We start from the raw sequence: 22,427 nt of genomic DNA, 5'->3' as shown, positions 1-22,427 counted from the left end.
CAGATGGGAAGACCTATTGTAAATGTTGGCCTCACCATCCTATGTGTTAGGGATCTGGACTGAATAAAAGACAAAGTAGGCTGAGCACCAAAGTCCATTACTCTCTACTCCCTGATTGCAGGTACAGTGTGACCTGGAACTGGCAATCTCTTCTTACTTTGGGGCATTCTCTGCCAAGGAGGGCTGTACCACTAGGTATTTGGTCAGAGCAATAAGAAAAGTAACTAGTGCTTTTATATTCACAAATAAATGGAAAGGAAGTCTTGCATATATTGCTTTTATTAGATTGTAGTTTGAGGATACAGCTAGCTGTTAACTAACATTTACAAACTTTTACAACTTAACTATTGTTGAATGCTTTTAAGGGACAACATTCTGAGCTAGGGTTCCAAGCAATGATGGGAAGGGAGATAGCAGAACACACAGAACAAAAAGGCAGGTATTTGTCAACAAGATAGGATAGCGCTGAGGAAGGCTTTGTACCATTCCTCCTAACAGTGCTAAAGATACCAAGAAATATGTGTCTCTCGAGTTCTCCATGAACAATTCTATGCTTTTGTCTCTTCTGTGCTAAATATGAGGGAATATTTCCACCTGTCTTAAAACCATTCAATTTACCCACTTTATATATAACAGTAATAATTTTATGGTGCATTTCTAAAAGAAAACAACTCCAGTATTTTTATTATAGGGATATCAGGTAATTTACTACCTAATTTTATAATTTCCTTAATGTGCAAACAGTGTCTTATGGAATTTCCTGAAGATTATTATATTTTTCCTAGTATTTATCTTCCTACAGAAAGGACTTTAAATTCTTCAGGATAAGATAAAAAAACAAACAAACAAACTAGAGTTCATTTTGTAACCATATGTCCTTTCCATTCTGTCATTTATCAAAGGAAATGAGTAAGAAATGTAGAGTGTATTGAAACTAGCATATGCTTATTCTTACAACAGAAAGGAAATCTGCAAGCTGAGAAATTCCATTAATAAAGCATCATTTTGGATAATTTGAATAATAAGATGACAACAAATACATCACTTTCTTCCCAATTCATCACTAAGGTAACACCTTCAATCAAACCTCAGGATCTCTGTAAATAGGCCTGAGCACAGCTCAAGACTCATTGATATTTGAATGAGTTCTTTAAAATAAGCAGTGTTAACAATGATTTTTCTTGAACACAGATATAAGCGTCACCTTCATGATAGCCCATCATGGGGAGTGTAATTATTAAAATTCATCCTCCACGGTTCAAAGGTTAACAGGCAAGGACTGTGCCAGGAAGACTGGATGCTTTAACTCTTCAAGACTTTGATAAAAAAAAAAAGGAGGTGTCATCTGTACCTTTTGAGGTTATAAAGCCATGTCCTGCAGACACGCAGACAGCCATACCCCTCTCTATGTCATCCCATGACTGAATGAGCTCCCCATTTGAGGTATAAAGTGTTTTGGCTGGGTGGGACATTTTCAGACGCACAGTGCAACCATCCAGCAACTGAAATACAAAAGAAAAGTCTATTTGAATGCCAAGTGTCTCAAAAATAGTTATTAAAACTGTTTCAGACAAGGTTTCATGTAACACAGGCTGTTAGCCTCAAAGTCACTACTTAGTTGATGATGACTTTGAAGTTCTGGTCCTCTGGCTTCTGCTCTTGAGTGCTGAGTTATAGATGTGCACCCCAAGGTTAGGTTTATGTGTTGCTGAGAGTGAGGCAAGCACTCAGTGGCACCACATCTCAGTCCTCAAGCCATGCTCTTGAGAGAGCTCTATCCCTACTTAAATACCCATTCAGCTCAATTACTGGGCATAGGTAAGGAGAGGTTGGGAAAAGGACACACAGTGAATGTTTGCTGAAGTGTTTAACATGAGGGGCTTCAGTGGTCTTTGGTGAAGATGTCCATGTAGGCCTAATTTTTCCACAGATGAAGGCATTTGACATTTAACACATTTCTAAATATAATAAACTCCGGAATAGGAATCTAGACATGACAAAATAGCTTTAAATTTTTACTTAATGACCAAAGAGCTAAAAATACAAATAGTGAAGAAATCCAGGCACTTGTCCTTTGTGTCACAATCAGAAAAACCTGTGAAACTGAAAGAAACTGAAAGAGGCTCTTGTAGGTAGTTTTAAATTCTATCAATTAAAACACTTACTAGGCATAGAATCATGGAGTGAGAGAAACATTAGCATAAACTTACTTGGTAATTGAGAGGATGTCCAGCAGGTACCAGAACGGAAGAAATAGCTTTTCTCAGCTGATGTGAAAAATCATTGTGTGACCACCATAAGATTTTATTTACAGGAAGCTTTAGTCAATCAAATAATTAAAAACTCATAGTAAAAAATAAGAGCATTCAAATGAATAGGTAAATAAGCAAAGTTTATAGCATGAATAGTTTTTCTGATTACTAACATTAGACATTCAGAAAATACAATGGGAGAAAAATCAAAGCCAAACAGAAATAATTATTTTAAAAATATGAGTTCCTTATATGAAAACTATATTATTGTACTGATGGACCAAAAATCTGTTTCAATGCACATATGACTGCCATACATCTGCCTGAGAATAATGAGTATCACAAAATTTGTCAACTTTCATGAAATTAATCATTAGTCTTATACAACTGAGGTCAAAACACCTGTGATTTTATGGAGATGAAAAGTAATTCCATAACTTCTTTACAATTCAATAAGCAATAATCCTCAAGTAAAATATGATAACAAGATGAAATGGTGAATAACTTCCTCTTCTAGGAAGCAAACTACATCATAAAGTGGTGCTTGCTTTCGAATCATCTGGTACTGCAGCTCACATCACAGCAGCATGGACTCTATATGGCATTCCAGGGGGACCAAGACTAGTCAGTAAACAAAGTTGAGAGAATTCTTCTAAGCTAACAGAGAAGAAAATATTTATACTTATATTTTTTTACCAGAAAAAAAATCCTCATAGTTGTTAAAAGGAAAAAAATACAACCATAAAACATTAACAAGAATAATCATTGAATCTTGATATTACCTCCGTATGGTAAAAGATTTCCTAAAACATTAAAATCAACAAATAAACATATTCTTGTTTACTTTTTATATGTTTAAAAATCATAGACCAGTAGACAGTTGGATACATGCCACAACAGATCTGATAGTCTCAGGAAACAATAGAAAAAGATGTCTCTCCACATGCAAAATGTATCCAATAGCAAAACAATGCAGAATTTCATAGGAATCCTAGAGAAGTCATGGTGTTATATGGTTCTTCAGAATAGAATGCTCTGAATGAAAATAAAAAGCTTGTCAAGATTCCCTGTACAAGTCTCTGAAGACAAATGAGCTAGCACGAGCTTCTAACATTTCTTCCCAGTCAAACCCGCGTGTGTCTAAGTCTTTGCCCTGAGCAGCAGAGCTCCCCTTGGCTTGCAGAGGTAATGGCGCTGTACTAGCAGTACCCATACAGCACACTCTGGCAATGTGTCCAAAGGCTCAAACATGCTTTTATGAACTAAAGGTAGCAAGCAAAACCAGAAAATAAATATGAATTTACATATTATTTTTCTTCACAACAGTAAAACTTGAAACAACCCAATTGGCAATCAATAGAAAATTCAGTAAAAAACAGTCTCTGTTGGATAGATTAGTATGATGTGACCAGAAATATTGTGTTATTTTTAAGAACTAAGTTATATGAGGAAAAGTCACAACAGTTTCTTAGATGAGCAGAGCGACTTTCAGAACTGATTAGGCATAGGACTTACCATGAACACAGTGGTCAAGCATAGACAACTCTTTGGAAACCATGGACAGTCATATTTGTACTGAACTAGGATAATGTTACTGTGAGTGACAGCATCTCCATTTTCTTGTTAATGCTCTTAGTTTGATCACTGACTTAATGACACTATTTTTTTAAATTAGGAAACAAAATAAAAGTTATTAAATTAATCAATAAATGTATGGTGATTATTATAGAAATAAAACTATAATAGATGCATATGGTATGTGTGTGTATGTACATGCATGTATGCATGTGAGATGTAGGTGTGTGTTTGTATGTGTATGTGTATAGGGAAAGGAGGTATGAACGAATATGTACAATATGTGTGATGTGTGTGTGTATCTTTTAAGGGTGCAACAACAATACCAGAGGTTAGGTGGCTTAAATAGTAGTCCATTTCTGCTATTCGGGATAATGCAGAGTCCTACTAAATCAATACCTAAGGGTGTCTGTTCTTGGCCTAAAAATGGCTACCTTCTTGCTGTGTCACTATATGGGAGAGAGAGAAGGGAGGAAGAGGAAAATAGCATCTTTCCTCTTTTCTCTTTATAGTGTGTGTGTGTGTGTGTGTGTGTGTTAGTACACATAAATGCTCATGTGTGGAGGTCAGAGGTCAACCTTGGATGCAATCTGTCTTTTCCCATCTTGCTTTTTAAGACTCTACTTTTACCTTGAGCTCTCTGATTCAGTTACTCTTGCTGACTAGCAAACCCAAGAATCTGCCTGTCGCTGTTTTGCTGGCATAGGGCTCAGAGGTCTGCATGCTTGTGTTGCAGGCATTTTATCAACTGAGCCATTTCTTAGCATGTTCTTTCCCTTTTCTTGTAAGGCCACTAATCCTGTCTAATCAGGTTCTTCTCCTCATAGTTTAATGCATTTTTAGTTGCCCCCTAAGAGTCCCATCTTTGAGTATAGTCACATTGGACTGTAGAGCTTCAGCATTTGAACTTGGGGTAAGGAGTAGGATATAATTTATGTTTAATAGCCACTGTTTTCTATTTCAAGGCAAACAAAATGTAAAAGAGCTGAGTACCTACCTGGGATGGAAACAGTCTGAGACTCGAATGCCATCTAGGGTTTCATGACACTGAAGGCAGTAGAGTGAAGCATGTTGTAATGTGCCTGTTCCCCATTCTTGCAGTAAATGTCCAGCCATGGATACTCCCAATGTCCTTGCAATGTGTTATTAGCTAGCCCCTGCAAGACATCTGAGCTTCCTGCTGCTTCCTTCCTGCTGCCTCCTTCCCTACATAGTCTGTTTTTCAGAGGTGTTCCTTACAGCTAGATAGCCTGTGAGGACAGGTTTCTAACAGACCACTAAGACTCCCTGCAGCCTCCTAATTTAAAAACAACATATAGCATAGAAAAGGAAGAGGGTGAGACAAATATCTCTAATAATCCTTGTTCATACCAAGGTGTCAGGTCTACCCCAGTTTCCCCAAAGCCCTTTCTATTTTTCAGAGAACAACTATGGTCTGATCATTTTAGTCTGGAATAATATTACAGACAATTTTTCACCTCCCCCAAATGTTCAGGTTAAAGTCCTAATTTCTAATTCAATCATATGTGAAGATGGAGACTCTAAAGAGATGCACAAGTTTTAACATGGATATGAGGGAGTGGCTCAGTCTAACAGGGCTGGTTCCTAATAAGAAGAAACAACAGAGTTCCTTTTCCCTACACACAAAGGAAAAGCCTTGAGAAGAAACAGCTGGAAGGTGGCCCTCAGTACTCAAAGGGGAATCATGGTGGCAGGAGTAGGGGCTGTGGTCATGCTGTAATCACACCCAGAAATACAGCCATGAATAGGACATCCAGCCATCTATAAAGTTTCAAGAGGTGCCCGTAATCTATTCCTTCAGGAAGGCTCCACTTGCTGAAGGTTCTGCAGCCTTCTCAAACAGTGCCACGAGCTTGGGACCAGGTGTTCAAACACCAAGCCTGATGGGGAAAACCACAACGTGGCCCAAGCAGACTAATGCCCATCACTTTTGAACATGGTCTCAAGACAGTCATATCTCTCCCTATCCCTTGATGTAAGCACCATCTATTTAACATACTGCCTCAACTCAAACACTCATGCTTTTGCATGGAGCCTAATACTGTCCCTGCTGAAGTTGTTGATGCATAGCCCTTTCTCAAGAACTGTTGGAGAGTTCAGTTGATTCCTTTGTACACTTTTCCCTCATCTCAGGTGGGCAAACCCTCCCTTGATTGCCCTACTGAACTTCTACTAACTTGACCTTCATCAAATGTATGAGTCCTTCTCTGAGAAGATGATTGGTTTCTGTATCCTATAAGAGCAATCTTTATTCATCATAAAAAAATACACAGAATACACAAACACACAAGGAAGAAAAATAAAACTACCCCATGTTATGACCCAATACAAAGTGAAGGTTAGAGTGGTTAAGTCCTCCAATGCTGTTTTCAATTTACCCATGTATGTGTGTTTAGAATCTAATTCCACATGCTTTCGATTATGCTTATTTTACTTAGTGTATCTCAACCATATTTGTTGTTTTTATTCTCTCTTAAAGCTGATTTTAATTGAGTTATGATATTCCATCCTATGGGCTATAATTCATTTAACCAATTTCTGATTGATAACTTTTAAAATTATCTCTACTTTCTCTCTATTGAAACTACTTCTGTGATTAATATCTCTACCAAACAAACTTTGCATAAATTCATAAAAGATGTTCTTGGGATACATTATGGTTTGAGTGTGAAATGTCACCCCTCAGTCTCATGGGTTTTAACACCTAGTCCTTATCCTGGTGACAGCAGTTCGTAGAACTATTAAGAGGTGGGGCCTCGTCGGCAGGGCAGTGCTTGCCAGTAGGACACTACAAGTGGGCTTTTTTTTCTCTGCTTACTTGTATACCAACATATGAGAAGTAACAGAACATGTTCCTGTTGTCACGAACTCTGAAGTGGACTCCCAGCTATGGCTGGAACCATGAGCTAACACAAACCCTTTCTCCCAAAGGTCTGTCTGTTGTGTTGTCATGGTGATATTCAGAAGTGCACTTGCTTCTATGGTTCACAACCAAGTAATTGTTCTCTTAAAAGTTCAATTTCCATCAATATGGGAGCATGAATTTCTCTGTACCCATTTAAAGCCTGGATGTATTTTCTTTTTCTTTCTTTTTTCTTTCTTTCTTTCTTTCTTTCTTTCTTTCTTTCTTTTTTTTTTTTTTGTTTGTTTTTTTGGTTTTTTCAAGACAGAGTTTCTCTGTGTAGCCCTGGCTGGCCTGGAACTCACTTTGTAGACCAGGCTGGCCTCGAACTCAGAAATCCGCCTGCCTCTGCCTCCTGAGTGCGGATGTATTTTCATACTCTTTTCTACTTGAGTAAACAGCCTAGTAAGATGACAGATTAGAGGCTACTTCTGTAAGGGCTGGCAAAGAGAGATTAAGAATAAAAAATAGACTTTATTTTTTAAAAGAGAGCAGAGGTGAGCCTATCCTGAAATCCATAGAAGCAGGAAACGATCCCAGGGAAGACCAAGCAGCACACGCCATTACTAACATGAGCAAGCTGAGCACAGCTGTCATGGCACCACTTCTTGGCCAAGAAGAGGACTCAGAAACTGTTTCCAAAAGGTAACCTGGATGAAACAGGCAATTTCACCCCCAGGGCAAGCCTGAAGTCTTCATGAGCTTTATCTCTAGTTGAGGGATATAGTCAACAGTGGAGAACAATCCGATTTTATCACACCATATGACTCAGAGGACAATGGCTTTGCGCTATTTTGAAACAGTGTGTGTGGATAAAAACTGGCTACCTTGTGGGCCTGAGAGCAGGAACTATCCTCAGGCTAGGCCTTAATAGATCATGAAATACAAAGACAGGTCCTATGCCTGCACCCACCTCAGTACTGAGGCATAATAATTCAATCAAAAGGTGGGTTAATGAGCTGCATAGGCCATTATCAAAAGAAGAAATGCAAGTGACCAGCAAACATTCTGAAATATATATTATATCCTTAGCTGCCAGGGAAATCAGAATGACTGTCATGAAGAAAACAAATTAACAGCAAATGTTGGCAAAGATGGGGTGGGGCAGTAACCTTACACCTGGCTGATGGGAATATAAACTTGTGCAGCCACTGTGAGAATCAATACAGAGGCTCTTCACAAAACTGAAAATTTGGAGGACTCTCCATGTGAACTTAGGACCACCAGTGAGTGGAACACAACTTCTGTTCCAATCCAATCGCGTGGGACCTGAGACAGCATTAGAGAAGCAGGAAACCCAGCCTGACCAGGGTCACAAGTCCCTTCTGGTCAGCACCAGTACCGGGGCACCTTTGGCATGGAGTCAGCGGACACCCCCAAGGTCCCCGAGAGGACTCTACATGAACACAACTTCTGTTCCAATCCAATCGTGCGGGACCTGAGACACCATTAGAAAAGCAAGAAACCCGGCCTGACCAGGGTCACAAGTCCCTTCCGGTCGGCACCAGCACTTGGTCCCCTGGGCACAGAGTCAGTGGAAACCCCCAAGGTCCCTTTAGGACAGCTTCTCAGACAGACCCCGTTTCGGGCTCCAGACATCCAGGCACCTTCCCTGCCAGAGGATAGGTGTCCATCCTGCCCGGGAGGGCTTTGCTGGAGCATCTGGGGGAGCCACCTTGGTTCCCGGATCCCTCTGAGACTAGTCTGTGCAGGTGAGAGTGTGAACTACAGAAGCTAACAGCTTCTGTAACAGGCCAAAGCAACACAGCTTCTGGGACAGGTCCTGCTTCAGGCCTTCATCTTCTGCCAGGAGGGAGGTCCGAATGCCAGATATCTGTGCACCTTCCCTGTAAGAAGAGAGCTTGCCTGCAGAGTGTGCTCTGACCACTGAAACTCAGAGGAGAGAGCTAGTCTCCCAGGTCTGCTGGTAGAGGCTAACAGAATCACGAGAGGAACAATCTCTAACTAGAGTCAACTATAACAACTAACTCCAGAGATTAACAGATGGCGAAAGGCAAAGGTAAGAATCTTACTAATAGAAACCAAGACCACTCACCATCATCAGAACGCAGCACTCCCACCTCGCCCAGTAATGGGCACCCCCAAAGCTAGACCTGGATTTAAAATCATATATCATGATGATGGTAGAGGACATAAAGAAGGAATTTAATAACTCACTTAAAGAAATACAGGAGAACTCTGCTAAAGAGTTACGTCCTTAAAGAAAAAGAGGAAAACACATCCAAACAGGTGAAGGAAACGAATAAAACCATATTAGACCTAAGAAGAAAGTGGACACAATAAAGAAAACCCAAAGTGAGGCAAAGCTGGAGATAGAAACCTTAGGAAAGAAATCTGGAACCATAGATGCGAGCATCAGCAACAGAATACAAGAGATGGAAGAGAGAATCTCAGGTGCAGAAGATTCCATAGAGAACATCGGCACAACAATCAAAGACAATGCAAAACTGCAAAAAGATCCTAACTCAAAACATCCAGGAAATCCAGGACACAATGAGAAGACCAAACCTACAGATAATAGGAGTAGATGAGAATGAAGATTTTCAACTTAAAGGGCCGGCAAACATCTTCAACAAAATTATAGAAGAAAGCTTCCCAAATCTAAAGAAAGAGATGCCCATGAACATACAAGAAGCCTACAGAACTCCAAATAGACTGGACCAGAAAAGAAATTCCTCCCGACACATAATAATCAGAACAACAAATGCACTAAATAAAGATAGAATACTAAAAGCAGTAAGGGGAAAGGGTCAAGTAACATATAAAGGCAGGTCTATCAGAATTACACCAGACTTTTCACCAGAGACTATGAAAGCCAGAAGATCCTGGACAGATGTTATACAGACACTAAGAGAACACAAATGCCAGCCCAGGCTACTATACCCAGCCAAATTTTCAGTTACCATTGTAGGAGAAACCAAAGTATTCCACGACAAAACCAAATTCACACATTATCTTTCCATGAATCCAGACCTTCAAAGGATAATAACAGAAAAAAAAAAAAAAAAAACAAGAACAGAAACCATGCCCTAGAACAAGAAAGACAGTAATCCTTCAACAAACCTAAAAGAAGACAACCACAAAAACAGAATGCCAACACTAACAACAAAAATAATAGGAAGCAACAATTACTTTTCCTTAATATCTCTTAATATCAATGGACTCAGCTCCCCAATAAAAAGACATAGACTAACAGACTGGCTATACAAACAGGACCCAACATTTTGCTGCTTACAGGAAACCCATCTCAAGGAAAAAGACAGACACTACCTCAGAGTGAAGACTGGAAAACAATTTTCCAAGCAAATTGTCTGAAGAAACAACCTGGAGTAGCCATTCTAATATCGAATAAAATCAACTTCCAACCCAAAGTTATCAAAAAAGACAAGGAGGGACACTTTATACTCATCAAAGGTAAAACCCTTCACCAGGAACTCTCAATTCTGAATATCTATGCTCCAGATGCAAGGGCAGCCACATTCATTAAAGAAACTTTAGTAAAGCTCAAAGCACATATTACACTTCACACAATAATAGTGGGAGACTTCAACACACCACTTTCATTAATGGACAGATCATGGAAACAGAAACTAAACAGGGACACAGTGGAACTAACAGAAGTTATGAAACAAATGGATTTAACAGATATCTACAGAACATTTTATCCTAAAACAAAAGGATATACCTTCTTCTCAGCACCTCATAGTACCTTCTCCAAAATTGACCATATAATTGGTAACAAAACAGGCCTCAACAAATACAAAAATATTGAAATTGTCCCATGCATCCTATCAGATCACAATGGGCTAAGGCTGATCTTCAATAACAACATAAATAATAGAAAGCCAACATTCACGTGGAAACTGAACAACACTCTTCTCAGTGATACCTTGGTCAAGGAAGGAATAAAGAAAGAAATTAAAGACTTTTTTGAGTTTAATGAAAATGAAGCCATAACATACCCAAACTTTTGGGACACAATGAAAGCATTTCTAAGAGGAAAACTTATAGCTCTGAGTGCCTCCAAAAAGAAACTAGAGAGAGCACATACAAGTAGCTTGGCAATACACCTAAAAGCTCTAGAACAAAAGGAAGCAAATTCACCCAAGAGGAGTAGATGGAAGGAAATAATCAAACTCAGGGGTGAAATCAACCAAGTGGAAACAAGAAGAACTATTCAAAGACTCAACCAAATGAGGAGCTGGTTCTTTGAGAAAATCAACAAGATAGATAAACCCTTAACCAGACTCACTCGAGGGCACGGGGACAGCATCCTAATTAACAAAATCAGAAATGAAAAGGGAGACATAACAACAGATCCTGAAGAAATCCAAAACACCATCAGATCCTTCTACAAAAGGCTATTCTCAAAAAAAACTGGAAAACCTGGATGAAATGGACAAATTTCTTGACAGATACCAGGTACTAAAGTTAAGTCAGGATCAGGTTAATGATCTAAACAGTCCTATATCCCCTAAAGAAATAGAAGCAGTCATTAATAGCCTCCCAACCAAAAAAAAAAAAAACAAAAAACAAAACAAAAACAAAAAACCCAGGACCAGATGGGTTTACTGCAGAGTTCTACCAGACCTTCAAAGAAGATCTAATTCCAGTTCTTCACAAACTATTCCACAAAATAGAAGCAGAAGGTACTCTACCCAACTCATTCTATGAAGCCACAAATACTCTGATACCTAAACCACAGAAAGACCCAACAAAGATAGAGAACTGCAGACCAATTTCCTTGATGAATATCGATGCAAAAATCCTCAATAAAATTCTTACTAACTGAATCCAAGAACACATCAAAACAATCATCCATCCTGACCAAGTAGGTTTCATTCCAGGGATGCGCAGATGGTTTAATATATGGAAATCCATCAATGTAATCCACTATAAAAACAAGCTCAAAGACAAAAACCACATGATCATCTCGTTAGATGTGGAGAAAGCATTTGACAAAATCCAACACCCATTCATGATAAAAGTCTTGGAAAGATCAGGAATTCAAGGCCCATACCTAAACATGATAAAAGCAATCTACAGCAGGCCAGTAGCCAACATCAGAGTAAATAGAGAGAAGCTGGAAGCAATCCCACTAAAATCAGGGACTAGACAAGGCTGCCCACTTTCTCCCTACCTATTCAACATAGTACTTGAAGTCCTAGCCAGAGCAATTCAGCAACAGAAGGAGATCAAGGGGTTACAAATTGGAAAGGAAGAAGTCAAAATATCACTTTTTGCAGATTATATGATAGTATATAAGTGACCCTAAAAATTCCACCAGAGAACTCTTAAACCTGATAAAGGGCTTCAGTGAAGTAGCTGGATAAAAAATTAACTCAAACAAGTCAATGGCCTTTTTCTACAAGAAGGATAAACAGGCTGAGAAAGAAATTAGGGAAACAACACCCTTCTCAATAGTCACAAATAATATAAAATACCTTGGCATGACTCTAACTAAGGAAGTGAAAGATCTGTATGATAAGAACTTCAAGCCTCTGAAGAAAGAAATTAAAGAAGATCTCTGAAGGTGGAAAGATCTCCCATGCTCATGGTTTGGCAGGATCAACATTGTAAAAATGGCTATCTTGCCAAAAGCAATCTACAGATTCAATGCAATCCCCATCAAAATTCTAACTCAATTCTTCAAGGAATCAGAAAGGACAATCTGCACATTCATCTGGAATAAAAAAAAAAAAAACCCTAGGATAGCAAAAACTATTCTCAAGGATAAAAGAACCTCTGGTGGAATCACCATGCCTGAACTAAAGCTGTACTACAGAGTAATTGTGATAAAATCTGCATGGTATTGGTATAGCGACAGACAAGTAGACCAATGGAATAGAATTGAAGACCCAGAAATGAACCCACACACCTACGGTCACTTGATCTTTGACAAGGGAGCTAAAACCATCCAGAGGAAAAAAAGACAGCATTTTCAACAAATGGTGCTGGCACAACTGGTGGTTATCATGTAGAAGAATATGAATTGATCCATTCCTATCTCCTTGTACTAAGGTCAAATCTTAGTGGATCAAGGAACTCTACATAAAACCAGAAACAGTGAAACATAGAGGACAAAGTGGGGAAAAGCCTTGAAGATATGGGCACAGGGGAAAAATTCCTGAATAGAACAGCAATGGCTTGTGCTGTAAGATCGAGAATCGACAAATGGGACCTCATAAAATTGCAAAGCTTCTGTAAGGCAAAAGACACCATCAATAAGACAAAAAGGTGACCAACCGATTGGGAAAAGATCTTTACCTATCCTAAATCAGATAGGGGACTATTATCCACTATATATAAAGAACTCAAGAAGGTAGACTCCGAAAAAAAAATCAAATAACCCCATTAAAATGGGGTGTAGAGCATAACAAAGAATTCTCACCTGAGGAATACCAAATGGCAGAGAAGCACCTGAAAAAATGTTCAGCATCATTCATCATCAGGGAAATGAAAATCAATACAACCCTGAGATTCCACTTCACTCCAGTCAGAATGGATAAGATCAAAAACTCAGGTAAGAGCAGATGCTGGCAAGGATGTGGAGAAAGAGGAACACTCCTCCATTGTTGGTGGGATTGCAAGCTTGTACAACCACCCTGGAAATCAGTCTGGCGTTTCCTCAGAAAATTGGACATAGTACTACCTGAGGACCCAGCTATACCACTCCTGGGCATATACCCAGAAGATGCTCCAACATGTAATAAGGACACATTCTCCACTATGTTCATAGCAGCCTTATTTATAATAGCCAAAAGCTGGAAAGAACCCAGATGCCCCTCAACAGAGGAATGGATACAAAAAATGTGGTACATTTACAGAATGGATTACTACTCAGCTATTAAAAAAGTGAATTTATGAAATTCCTAGGCAAATGGATGGACCTGGAGGGCATCATCCTGAGTGAGGTAACCCAATCACAAAAGAACTCACATGATATGTACTCACTGATAAGTGGATATTAGCTCAGATACTTAGAATACCCAAGATATAAGGTACAATTTGTGAAACTTGTGAAACTAACGAAGAACGAAGACCAAAGTGTGGACACTTTGCCCCTTCTTAGAATTGGGAACAAAACACCCATGAAAGGAGTTACAGAGACTAAGTTTGGAGCTGAGACGAAAGGACGGACCATCTAGAGACTGCCATATCCAGGGATCCATCCCATAATCAGCTTCCAAATGCTGACACCATTGCATACACTAGCAAGATTTTGCTGAAAGGACCCTGATATAGCTGTCTCTTGTGAGACTATGCTGGGGCCTAGCAAACACAGAAATGGATGCTCACAGTTAGCTATTGGATGGATCACCGGGCCCCCAATGTAGGAGCTAGAGAAAGTACCCAAGGAGCTAAAGGGATCTGCAGTCCTATAGGTGGAACAACAATATGAACTAACCAGTACCCCCTCCCCCCCCGGAGCAATTGGTTGTGCAAACTTTATATGTCTCAGTATAGGGGAACGCCAGGGCCAAGAAGTGGGAGTAGGTGGGTAGGGGAGTGGGTGGGGGAGGTTATGGGGGACTTTTGGGATAGCACTGGAAATGTAAATGAAGAAAATACCTAATAAAAAAACTGGAAATTTAAACTAAATGACCCAGCTCTACCAGCATAGGTAGCCAGCTGAAAGACACTGAGTCAGCATGCCAACCGAGGTACTAACTTAACCATGTTCACAAGAGGTAGGGAATGGAAGCAGCCTGGATGTCCACCCATCAGTAGATGAATGGATAGAGCAAGTGTGGTACACAACATACACAATGGAATATTGTGCAACCATAAAGAAAAATGAAATCACGACCCATGCAGAATATTGGATGCAACAGGAAATCACATTTAGCAACTCTATTAAGTCAGACCCAGGAAGGCAAATATTGCATGTTTGTCCTTCTACATGGAAATAAGTTTTAAATAATATATATTCATACATATCTGTGTGTGTCTATGTTTGTAGGTCATGGAACTAGAAAGTAGGTTAGGAGAGGAATGGAATAGAATTTAAAGTACATACAAGACAGAGAGGGCTAAGGATTACATGTGAAAGGAAAACAAAACAGAGGACTTGCTGGGAGGAAAGGAGACCAGTGGGACTAGGGTAGGAGTGCAATGGCTGGGGAGTGAGCAAGAGAAGGGACCTGGTGTGGGAGAGGATGGTGGTGGTGGTGGAGCAACTGAGAACAAAGCATGGCACACAAATGTATAAAATCTCCCTGGAGGATCCAACCCAATACTTTTTATGCTAACTTAAAAAATTAAAGATAGAAACAACGAAAAAAACCCTGTGTATAATTTAAAAACTTGTCAAATATAGTCAATATTGCTATGTATGTCATCAAAATGCATATACTTGGTTTTACATAATGGGCTGTTTTGTTTGGTAATGTAACAATCTACATTAAACAACTTGCCTTTGAGTGTAAGTAGTCTTTATCATCCTGACATCATAATTTAATAAGATTTTTTATCAGGTATTGTCTATCATAGATGTTAATCTATCAATTACATAGGGCTTCAAAAGCATATAAAAGTCTACCCACTGATAGAAATTAGAGTGAAACTTCACAGCTTCCAGCAATATGGCTTCCACGTACAGGAAAGGTATAAGTTTATTAAACTCTAGATATGGAATCCCTTTTTTTCTCTACAGTGAGAACCCTGTGGTTCAAAAAGCCAGCTTCTGTGTGTATTCTCTGGAAAGTTCCCTGTAAGTTTTGTTACACTGTGCCAGATAGGCTCCTTTCCTCCTGTCATCAAGATCCATTCTATCACTGCATATTTTTTCACTGCATGATTGCCAAGGCTAAGTGCTCTCAGCAGCATCAACGGCACTGACTGGCTTCTGAAGAGACCATTTTGGAGAGGAACATTTAGGTGTCTCTCCTAGGAACCTATCTTTTGACAGTACCCAGTTTCCTGTTTGCCTCCAGGTGTGCAAAGCATTTTCCTTCTATTGCTCACTTTGAATGTTCTACATTTTCACCTTGGTTCTCAAGTGCAGCAGGTTAGCTAGCCTTCAACTCCTGAGATGTTGCTGCATCCCTGGTTCTATCCTCAAAAATAAGCTCTCTCCCTTCGAGGCTGGAGCAGCCTTAGAGCTGGGCTCAGCTGAGACGCTTCTGCTTTTCCAGAGCCTTCATCAGCATCATGAGCAGCCCTAGACCTTTCTGTTATGTCCTCTTGCCTCCCGTCCCCGCTTTATGGTTTTGAGAATCCCTCTCATTACATTAGTTTTGGGAATCTCTCTCCTCCCAATAAAGTCTATGCAAACACTTCACAAAATAAAGTATTCGAGGCACTATCAGCAGAACCATTGCAGCAGAAACAACCTTAGAGCAGAAGGGTGAGCACACTTGCCTCAAGTTTCCACTTAGAGATGAAGGCAAACTTTAAAGATAAAGATATTAAGACATTTAAAGATAATGTCAAACTTTAGATTTATATCCCTCAGATTACAGTTCACGAACAACTGCTTGCCTCCCTCTAAGCCAGCACTTGATTTATCTTTGGGAAGTGGAAATTCTGTTAGTCCAGGATGTTGAGTTATAAGAATATGGCAGGCTTTCTCTAAGAACTACATTTCTTTTCCCATAAAGAACGTATCTAGTGAATAATTCACAACACGGGGTAGAAATAACTCTTTTGTGACTTAGATTCAAAGTGAATGAGAAAAACTATTTTAAATTATTACTACAGCTGTTGAAAATAAACTGGGTCCGACTCAGCCCCATCTGACCTTAAATTCAATATTATAGCTAAAGATAATCCTCAGCTTTTCATCCTCCTGCCTCCACCTCTCAAGTGCTGGGATTAGAAGCTTGAGATAGCGCACCTTCCTTAAGTGATTTAAATTATAGTCTTGGTGTGGAGTCCATGCATTTGGCATTGTTCTCTGCTGGCCATTTGTAATATTCGAATTCGCACACGCATCAGATAGCTTTAGACTTCTCATGTTCACACATGGAGGCTGGTTTAATAATTTGATCAGCCTTGTGTGGAAAGTATGATTCCCACCGGACAAATGAGAAAATGAGGTTCAGAAAAGTTCATTAACTTGTCTGATCTCCCAATCTAGAGATGTCAAAGCTGATGTCAGATTCCAGCCCTACTTGATATTCACATTAGATTTACCTCTGACAGAGCACCAGCCTGGACATAAGTGCCGTCGGCATGTCTGCCTCCATTCTGGTAAGCCCACACACGTTTCACTCGGGGAGCCACGTACAGGCTGTGCTGCCTCTCCGCTTTACATAGAGCTCCGATCAGAGAGCGTCTGGACTGCCGTTCTTGGCCTTCAGAAAGGCGTGCCTGTTGAGGGGAGTCCATAGAATGCTGCTTGTGGACAACAATCTGGTATACATACGAACACGATAGAAACCAGAAATGCCGCATGATCACGATTTATACTGAAACAACTCTAGTAAGCTCAGGCCTCTCCGGACATACACTTGGGTGAATTCTCCTTGCTTCTGTGAAGCACTAAAGGTGTCAACAGCTATTGCGGTAATAACACAGATAGATTAACATTGACAAAGTACTTAACTCATTTGCAATGTTGAGAAAATTGTTTCCGGACATGTGTGCAGTGTTCTTCCTACAGGAGATGTCTTTGCAACTAACAAGTGAGCTTTTGATTTAGAACCAGAGCTTAATTTCCGTTAGCTAAGTGATGCTTAGGGGACTGTGTGTATCAAGTCCTAGCTCACACGTTTCTGAAATGCAGCTGCCACCCTTTTGCTTTGCCAAGTCCTTGCCTGGCAGCTCCTAATGCTAGCTCAAACATATCCTAGCTCAGTGCTTGGTCACTCACTCCCTGACTTGGGATTTATCCTTCTTAGCTTGGTTAGGTATCAAGTCTCTAGCAATGCTAAGTTCTTCATCCCAGTCATCTTGATTTAGACACATTTAAAATTTGCATTGAACATGCATCACAAATTTAAGAAGCCCTGTTAAAATAGTAATATATAGCTTGATTTTAAAAATAGTTCACAAAGCATAGAGGCTTTCCCCAGTCTCTATCCCTAGTCCTGTCTCAACAGCTGACATCAATTTTTTTTATGCCTGGCAATCTTGACTGATTAACCAATTGGCCGAAACCACTTTTTTGTCTTCTTTCTTTTTAATGTCTCCATTGTAATCAGTTTTGTGCTCCTTGCTCTTTTTACATACTGGGTCGTACCCTTAGGAATCATGACTGATGAAGCCATAAGGTTCAACTTGACTACACTTACTGTAATTACCTTTCTACATATCCACTGGGTCTTTTTCTCGTCTTTGCTAAGGTCATAATTTCTGGTCTCCATTCAAACAAAACAGACGTTCATGTGAGCTGGCTGTCTCCAGGATTCCTACTCTCCAAATGCCAATTCAGTGCTTGGCATATGCTTATGGTGGTCATAACCACTCAGTTGCCAAGAGCATATTAATAGCACGATTTAAAAAAAAGTCAACACGATACTTTTAAATGCTGCTAAAAGAGGTAGGGTCTTTAATGTCTGGGGTCCCAAGAAACGTACCTCTGTCTGTCTTATCAGTTCCATGAGCTTCATTTCCTCTTGAGTCTGCTCAGTCCAGCCTCCTTCAACCACCACTGGCTGCAGAGGGCTTTGGGTTGGAACCATCGTGGCTGGCTGACATGCTGTTACTCGCCGCCCTGGAGAGGAGTCCCAAGAGATGTTGTCTCTGAGGCTAGGCTTTCAAGTTTCAGAGGAATTGGGTTGACTTTCTATGCATTAATTTTTCTAACCACAATCAGGAACACAGGCAAAAATACTAAAAGTATCCTAGAAGCCAAGCTGCCTAAAGGTGATACTATTTAACAATATGGAAGCATGGGTCTTTAAATGGCCAGCACACTACAGATGGAAGGGGAGGACAGCGTGCTGACTTCCACCTGGCTCTCACACGGCATCTGCGGTCTGCTTCAGCAGTAATTTAGTCAAATAGAATTCATGACCTTACTCAGTTCCCATCATATCTCCCAGTCTCGGAACATATGTTTTGTTCTTTGCACTAATAACAAGCCTTCCCACACAATTAGCTTCACAGCCTGGGGATTAAGTATTTCTAAAATAATATTAGCAGAAGAGATGGGAGCCCCCCTTTTTCTGTCTAATAACACCCCATGAGCACAGTTCGCTTCGGAGGCCTCTGCTGAGCCCTTTTGCTGTTTAAAACGCTGGAGTAAGAGAAACTATTTATTGGAACACTGTATTCTGAGGAACTGCAGGCATAATTTATTAAGTGTGGTGACTCAAACGTTTCTATTTCTTCAAGCAGACTACTTTGAATCCTTGTAAAACATTCTCAGAGTCGTGTTTATACGATACTGTTTTCTCTTGCTGAGCTGGAGGTCCATTCAGCACTGTATCTCTTACTGTTCTCTAGACGTCTGAAGCACACAAGCCCCATTTTGTGTTGTGGATTTTTGGGCTGTGCGTTTCAGCGAGCCTATGCTTCAAACTTAAGAGTGAAAGCAAATGGCAAGAAAACAATTATAACTAGAAACTGTAACTGTGAAGAACAGCGTATAAATAACAAGAATCAAAGCTTCCATGGAAGATGAGGCAGAGGGATGGCTAGTTTGAAGCCTGTCTGAGTGAACACAAGGCTAGCTAGAGCAATTTTAGCAAGCCTCTGTCTCAAAGTTTCAAAAATTAAATAACAAAGTATTGAGGGCACAGCCCAATGTTGGCATGCTTACTGCACATACTCAAGGCTAGGGGGTTAACATTTAAGAAACAAACCGAGACAGGGGAAACTGACAGGAGGTTCTGGCCTGAGATGCGACAAGAGGCTTTGAGGAGGCCACACTCAGGTGGATAAACGAGAGCTATGAAATGAAGTGCAGGCCCAACTTTGAAGACCCTGTTGATCTGAAGATTCTTGATGATGCCTACAGACAAAACTCTAAAAATAATTCAGGATTAATGGAGGTGATGAACACAGCTAAAACGTATGAGAAGATCCAGCAATAAAAATAAGTTTCTGCAATTCAGTGTTTGGTAAGCTGGAGCACACCACACCGTGCCCACTAGCATCTCATGTGTCATCCATGGATGCGGAAAGTCATGACTGGGTCAGTCAGTCAGTGATGGACAGCAGCAGCATCTCTAGGTAAAGTGCTGTGGACCACTGGAGTGTTGCTCAACACAAATCCATAAAAAACAGCTTTTGTCCGATTTTATTCACTCTGTGCAGACAATATTAATTTGTGAAACATGTATTACCCCAGCAAATATCATATTTAGAATGCTCCTTAGACATTCAAATTTTATCCAGATAAAAAGAGTTCAGCAACAGCATACCATTTGCACAGCTGAGGGCCAGAAGCTGAAACCTGGAACCAGGGGAATAGATTATTTGGCATTTATTTCTGTCACCTTGCTTCTTGAGGTCCTAGGCAAACAAATGCAGCAAGCAATGTTTGGGACAAGGCACTAAAAGGTTTCGACCAGAGGAAAGGTTTTCATATTATATCGCAACTCACATACGTGAGAATAACAAACTGAAACCAAGTGAAGGGGAGGTGCATAAAATACTTTTTATTTTCTCGTTTTAGGTTCCATATATTCTGCTTTATTTTACATGGTATTGGGGGGGTAGCCATGGGTTTGCTATTGGAGATATGCCTCTTCCCTGCTCCCAGTATTCCATTTCAAGTGAGTGCAGCCTTGCTGATGGCAGACAGCTTCTCCTACTGGAAGTTGGGCAAAACAAGCTGAGGCGTCCTGTTCCAGTTTCCTCTCCAGCTAGCTGGAGGGCAGGGGTGCTTTCCTGTTGCTTCGTATTGCCCTTCTTATCACTTCTTCTCACTCCATCCTTTATTGGGACACCCATCTTTTGCAATATCTGTGTCTGGGGACAGATTCGGATTAGCACATCTACCTACCTGAGTCACGTGTAGCAAGGGTGAAACTTTGGTCTGATTTGAGTTTAATTAGTTTTTAAAAGTCAAGTCAGGAAATACACTGTGTTCTTAGATTATCAATATTTATTATCTATTGTGGGTTAACCATGTAATAACTATTTGATATTAGCTACATAAAGTTGAAATGGTCACATATTAATTACTATTGCTAATAGCACTGATCATGCTTACGAATGAAGTACAATCAGCCTAATGAAACGCCTTTTACATAGTACAGTCTGCAATGACCAATGGCTGTAATAATGGGGAACAGTCAGCTCGGCAACTGTTCTCATCTTGCATTCTTCCTGTTTCAGGGAACCCTGAAGATGTGCAGCATAAAGCAGAGGTCCATGCCTATCCTCTCGGAACTTAGGAGGTAAGGGGATCCTGATTTAGAGGCTATCCTCTCTGTCTCTGTCTTTCTTTCTGTCTGTGTGTACACATGTGCGTATGCGTATTGTGAAATTGGCAGCAGGAGGAGAGAACCCTAATAAATATGAATTGCAGTTACCTGAGCTAAGACTTGGCTATGATTTATTCTGATAATACCAACTAGTGTAGGGCTTTCATGAGAATAAATGAATGAATGAATGAATGAATGAATGAATAAATAAATAAATAAATAAATAAACAAACACAGGTAATTATGTGTTAACTTATGTGTAAAGGCAACACACACACACACACACACACACACACACACACACACACACACACACACCAATTTTTAGGTGGAGATAAGAATTAGCTTTTAATCTGAAGAGAAAAATACATTTCTGCATAACCCCACAATGGATATTCACCAACCAAATATAGACTACTTCAGTGTTGGTGCTGTGAGTGGTACCAAGTTACATTTAGATGTCTTTTTGCAAATTATAGTAAAAGTTAAAGACATAATATAAAACCAGGATTCAGCAGAAGCAACTCTGCCAGATGCTGTTTTCCATATGTTGCTTTCTACTGATTTAAGTCAATAAAGAAATGAAGCTTGGAGAATTCCCTGAAGTGAATGGATTGAAATTCTATTCATTTTTTTTCCTTTTCAATCATTCTACAACTAGTCAGGAACAGATTAGAAGGGTGTAACATTTCTCACCTAAAGGGGACAGTCCCATGAACAAGTAATTAAAATAATGTCTTGAGGGCTATGGGGGAGGGAGTTCAAGATGTAACAAACTGCTTTGCACCAGGAGTAGACCGCATAGGGGAGGGGAAACCCCTTAGGAAGAACAACTAATAATAACAACGAAGGAGATCCAAGAGGGTAAGAGGGAGAAAGCCTGAAAGTAGAAGGAAGTAAATTTTCTCAAGAGCCCAGACTTTTTAAAGCATATGATATGCCTAGAGTTCTAAAAGAAAATTCAAAAAGAGGTATCAAGCAAGGAGACAGAAGACCTTCCAGAGAGGGCAAGCATGAAGGTCTGCATTGAGAAGCAGCAGTTTATTGCTAAGGATGTTAGGCAACCTCAGCAGATCCTACATCTGTGCTATGGTAACACCTTTGTACTTTTAGAGGATCGACTCAATTCCAGAGTCTCACCCTTGCTCACATTACCTCAGTACTGAGATGGTGGGTTGACTGTTGACCCACCACAATCTTAGTTGTTTGTGAGGATCATAAGCTGTAACCCAGGCTTATTGAAATTGCTGGATGCCAGAGTGTCCCCTGCAGGCAGCCTCTGACTTTATTATAATCCCATCTCCATGCTACAAGACACCTTTCTTGTGCCAGTAC

At 40.0% G+C, this 22,427-nt stretch overlaps 1 protein-coding gene and 1 long non-coding RNA gene across 8 annotated transcripts in view; one reads left to right on the top strand and one right to left on the bottom strand.

Moving 5' to 3' along the window:
• Dcdc5 (doublecortin domain containing 5) overlaps positions 1-22,427 on the bottom strand; it is a 328,880-nt gene that overhangs the window by 7,212 nt on the left and 299,241 nt on the right. For 6 of the 7 annotated variants that reach the window (XM_011239882.3, XM_006500502.4, NM_177844.2 and 3 more), the window contains 3 exons: positions 18,294-18,430; positions 16,909-17,085; positions 1,352-1,502 (listed from right to left, as the gene is read on the bottom strand). In XM_011239882.3, coding sequence (XP_011238184.1) covers positions 1,352-1,502; positions 16,909-17,085; positions 18,294-18,430 — 465 coding nt within the window. Of the gene's footprint in view, positions 1-1,351; positions 1,503-16,908; positions 17,086-18,293; positions 18,431-22,427 lie in introns of those variants that run through there. The other variant, XM_011239885.2, reaches the window with a different exon arrangement.
• Gm46755 overlaps positions 1-22,427 on the top strand; it is a 57,003-nt gene that overhangs the window by 26,699 nt on the left and 7,877 nt on the right. Inside the window, exon 2 of the long non-coding RNA XR_001783429.2 lies at positions 21,004-21,065. This is a non-coding gene — a long non-coding RNA (predicted gene, 46755). The remainder of the gene's footprint in view (positions 1-21,003; positions 21,066-22,427) is intronic.

Source organism: Mus musculus, chromosome 2, assembly GCF_000001635.26.
Source record: "Mus musculus strain C57BL/6J chromosome 2, GRCm38.p6 C57BL/6J".
Classification (NCBI taxonomy): Eukaryota; Metazoa; Chordata; class Mammalia; order Rodentia; family Muridae; genus Mus; species Mus musculus.
Note: the sequence above shows the minus strand (reverse complement) of the source record. Positions and strands in the feature narration are given on the sequence as shown.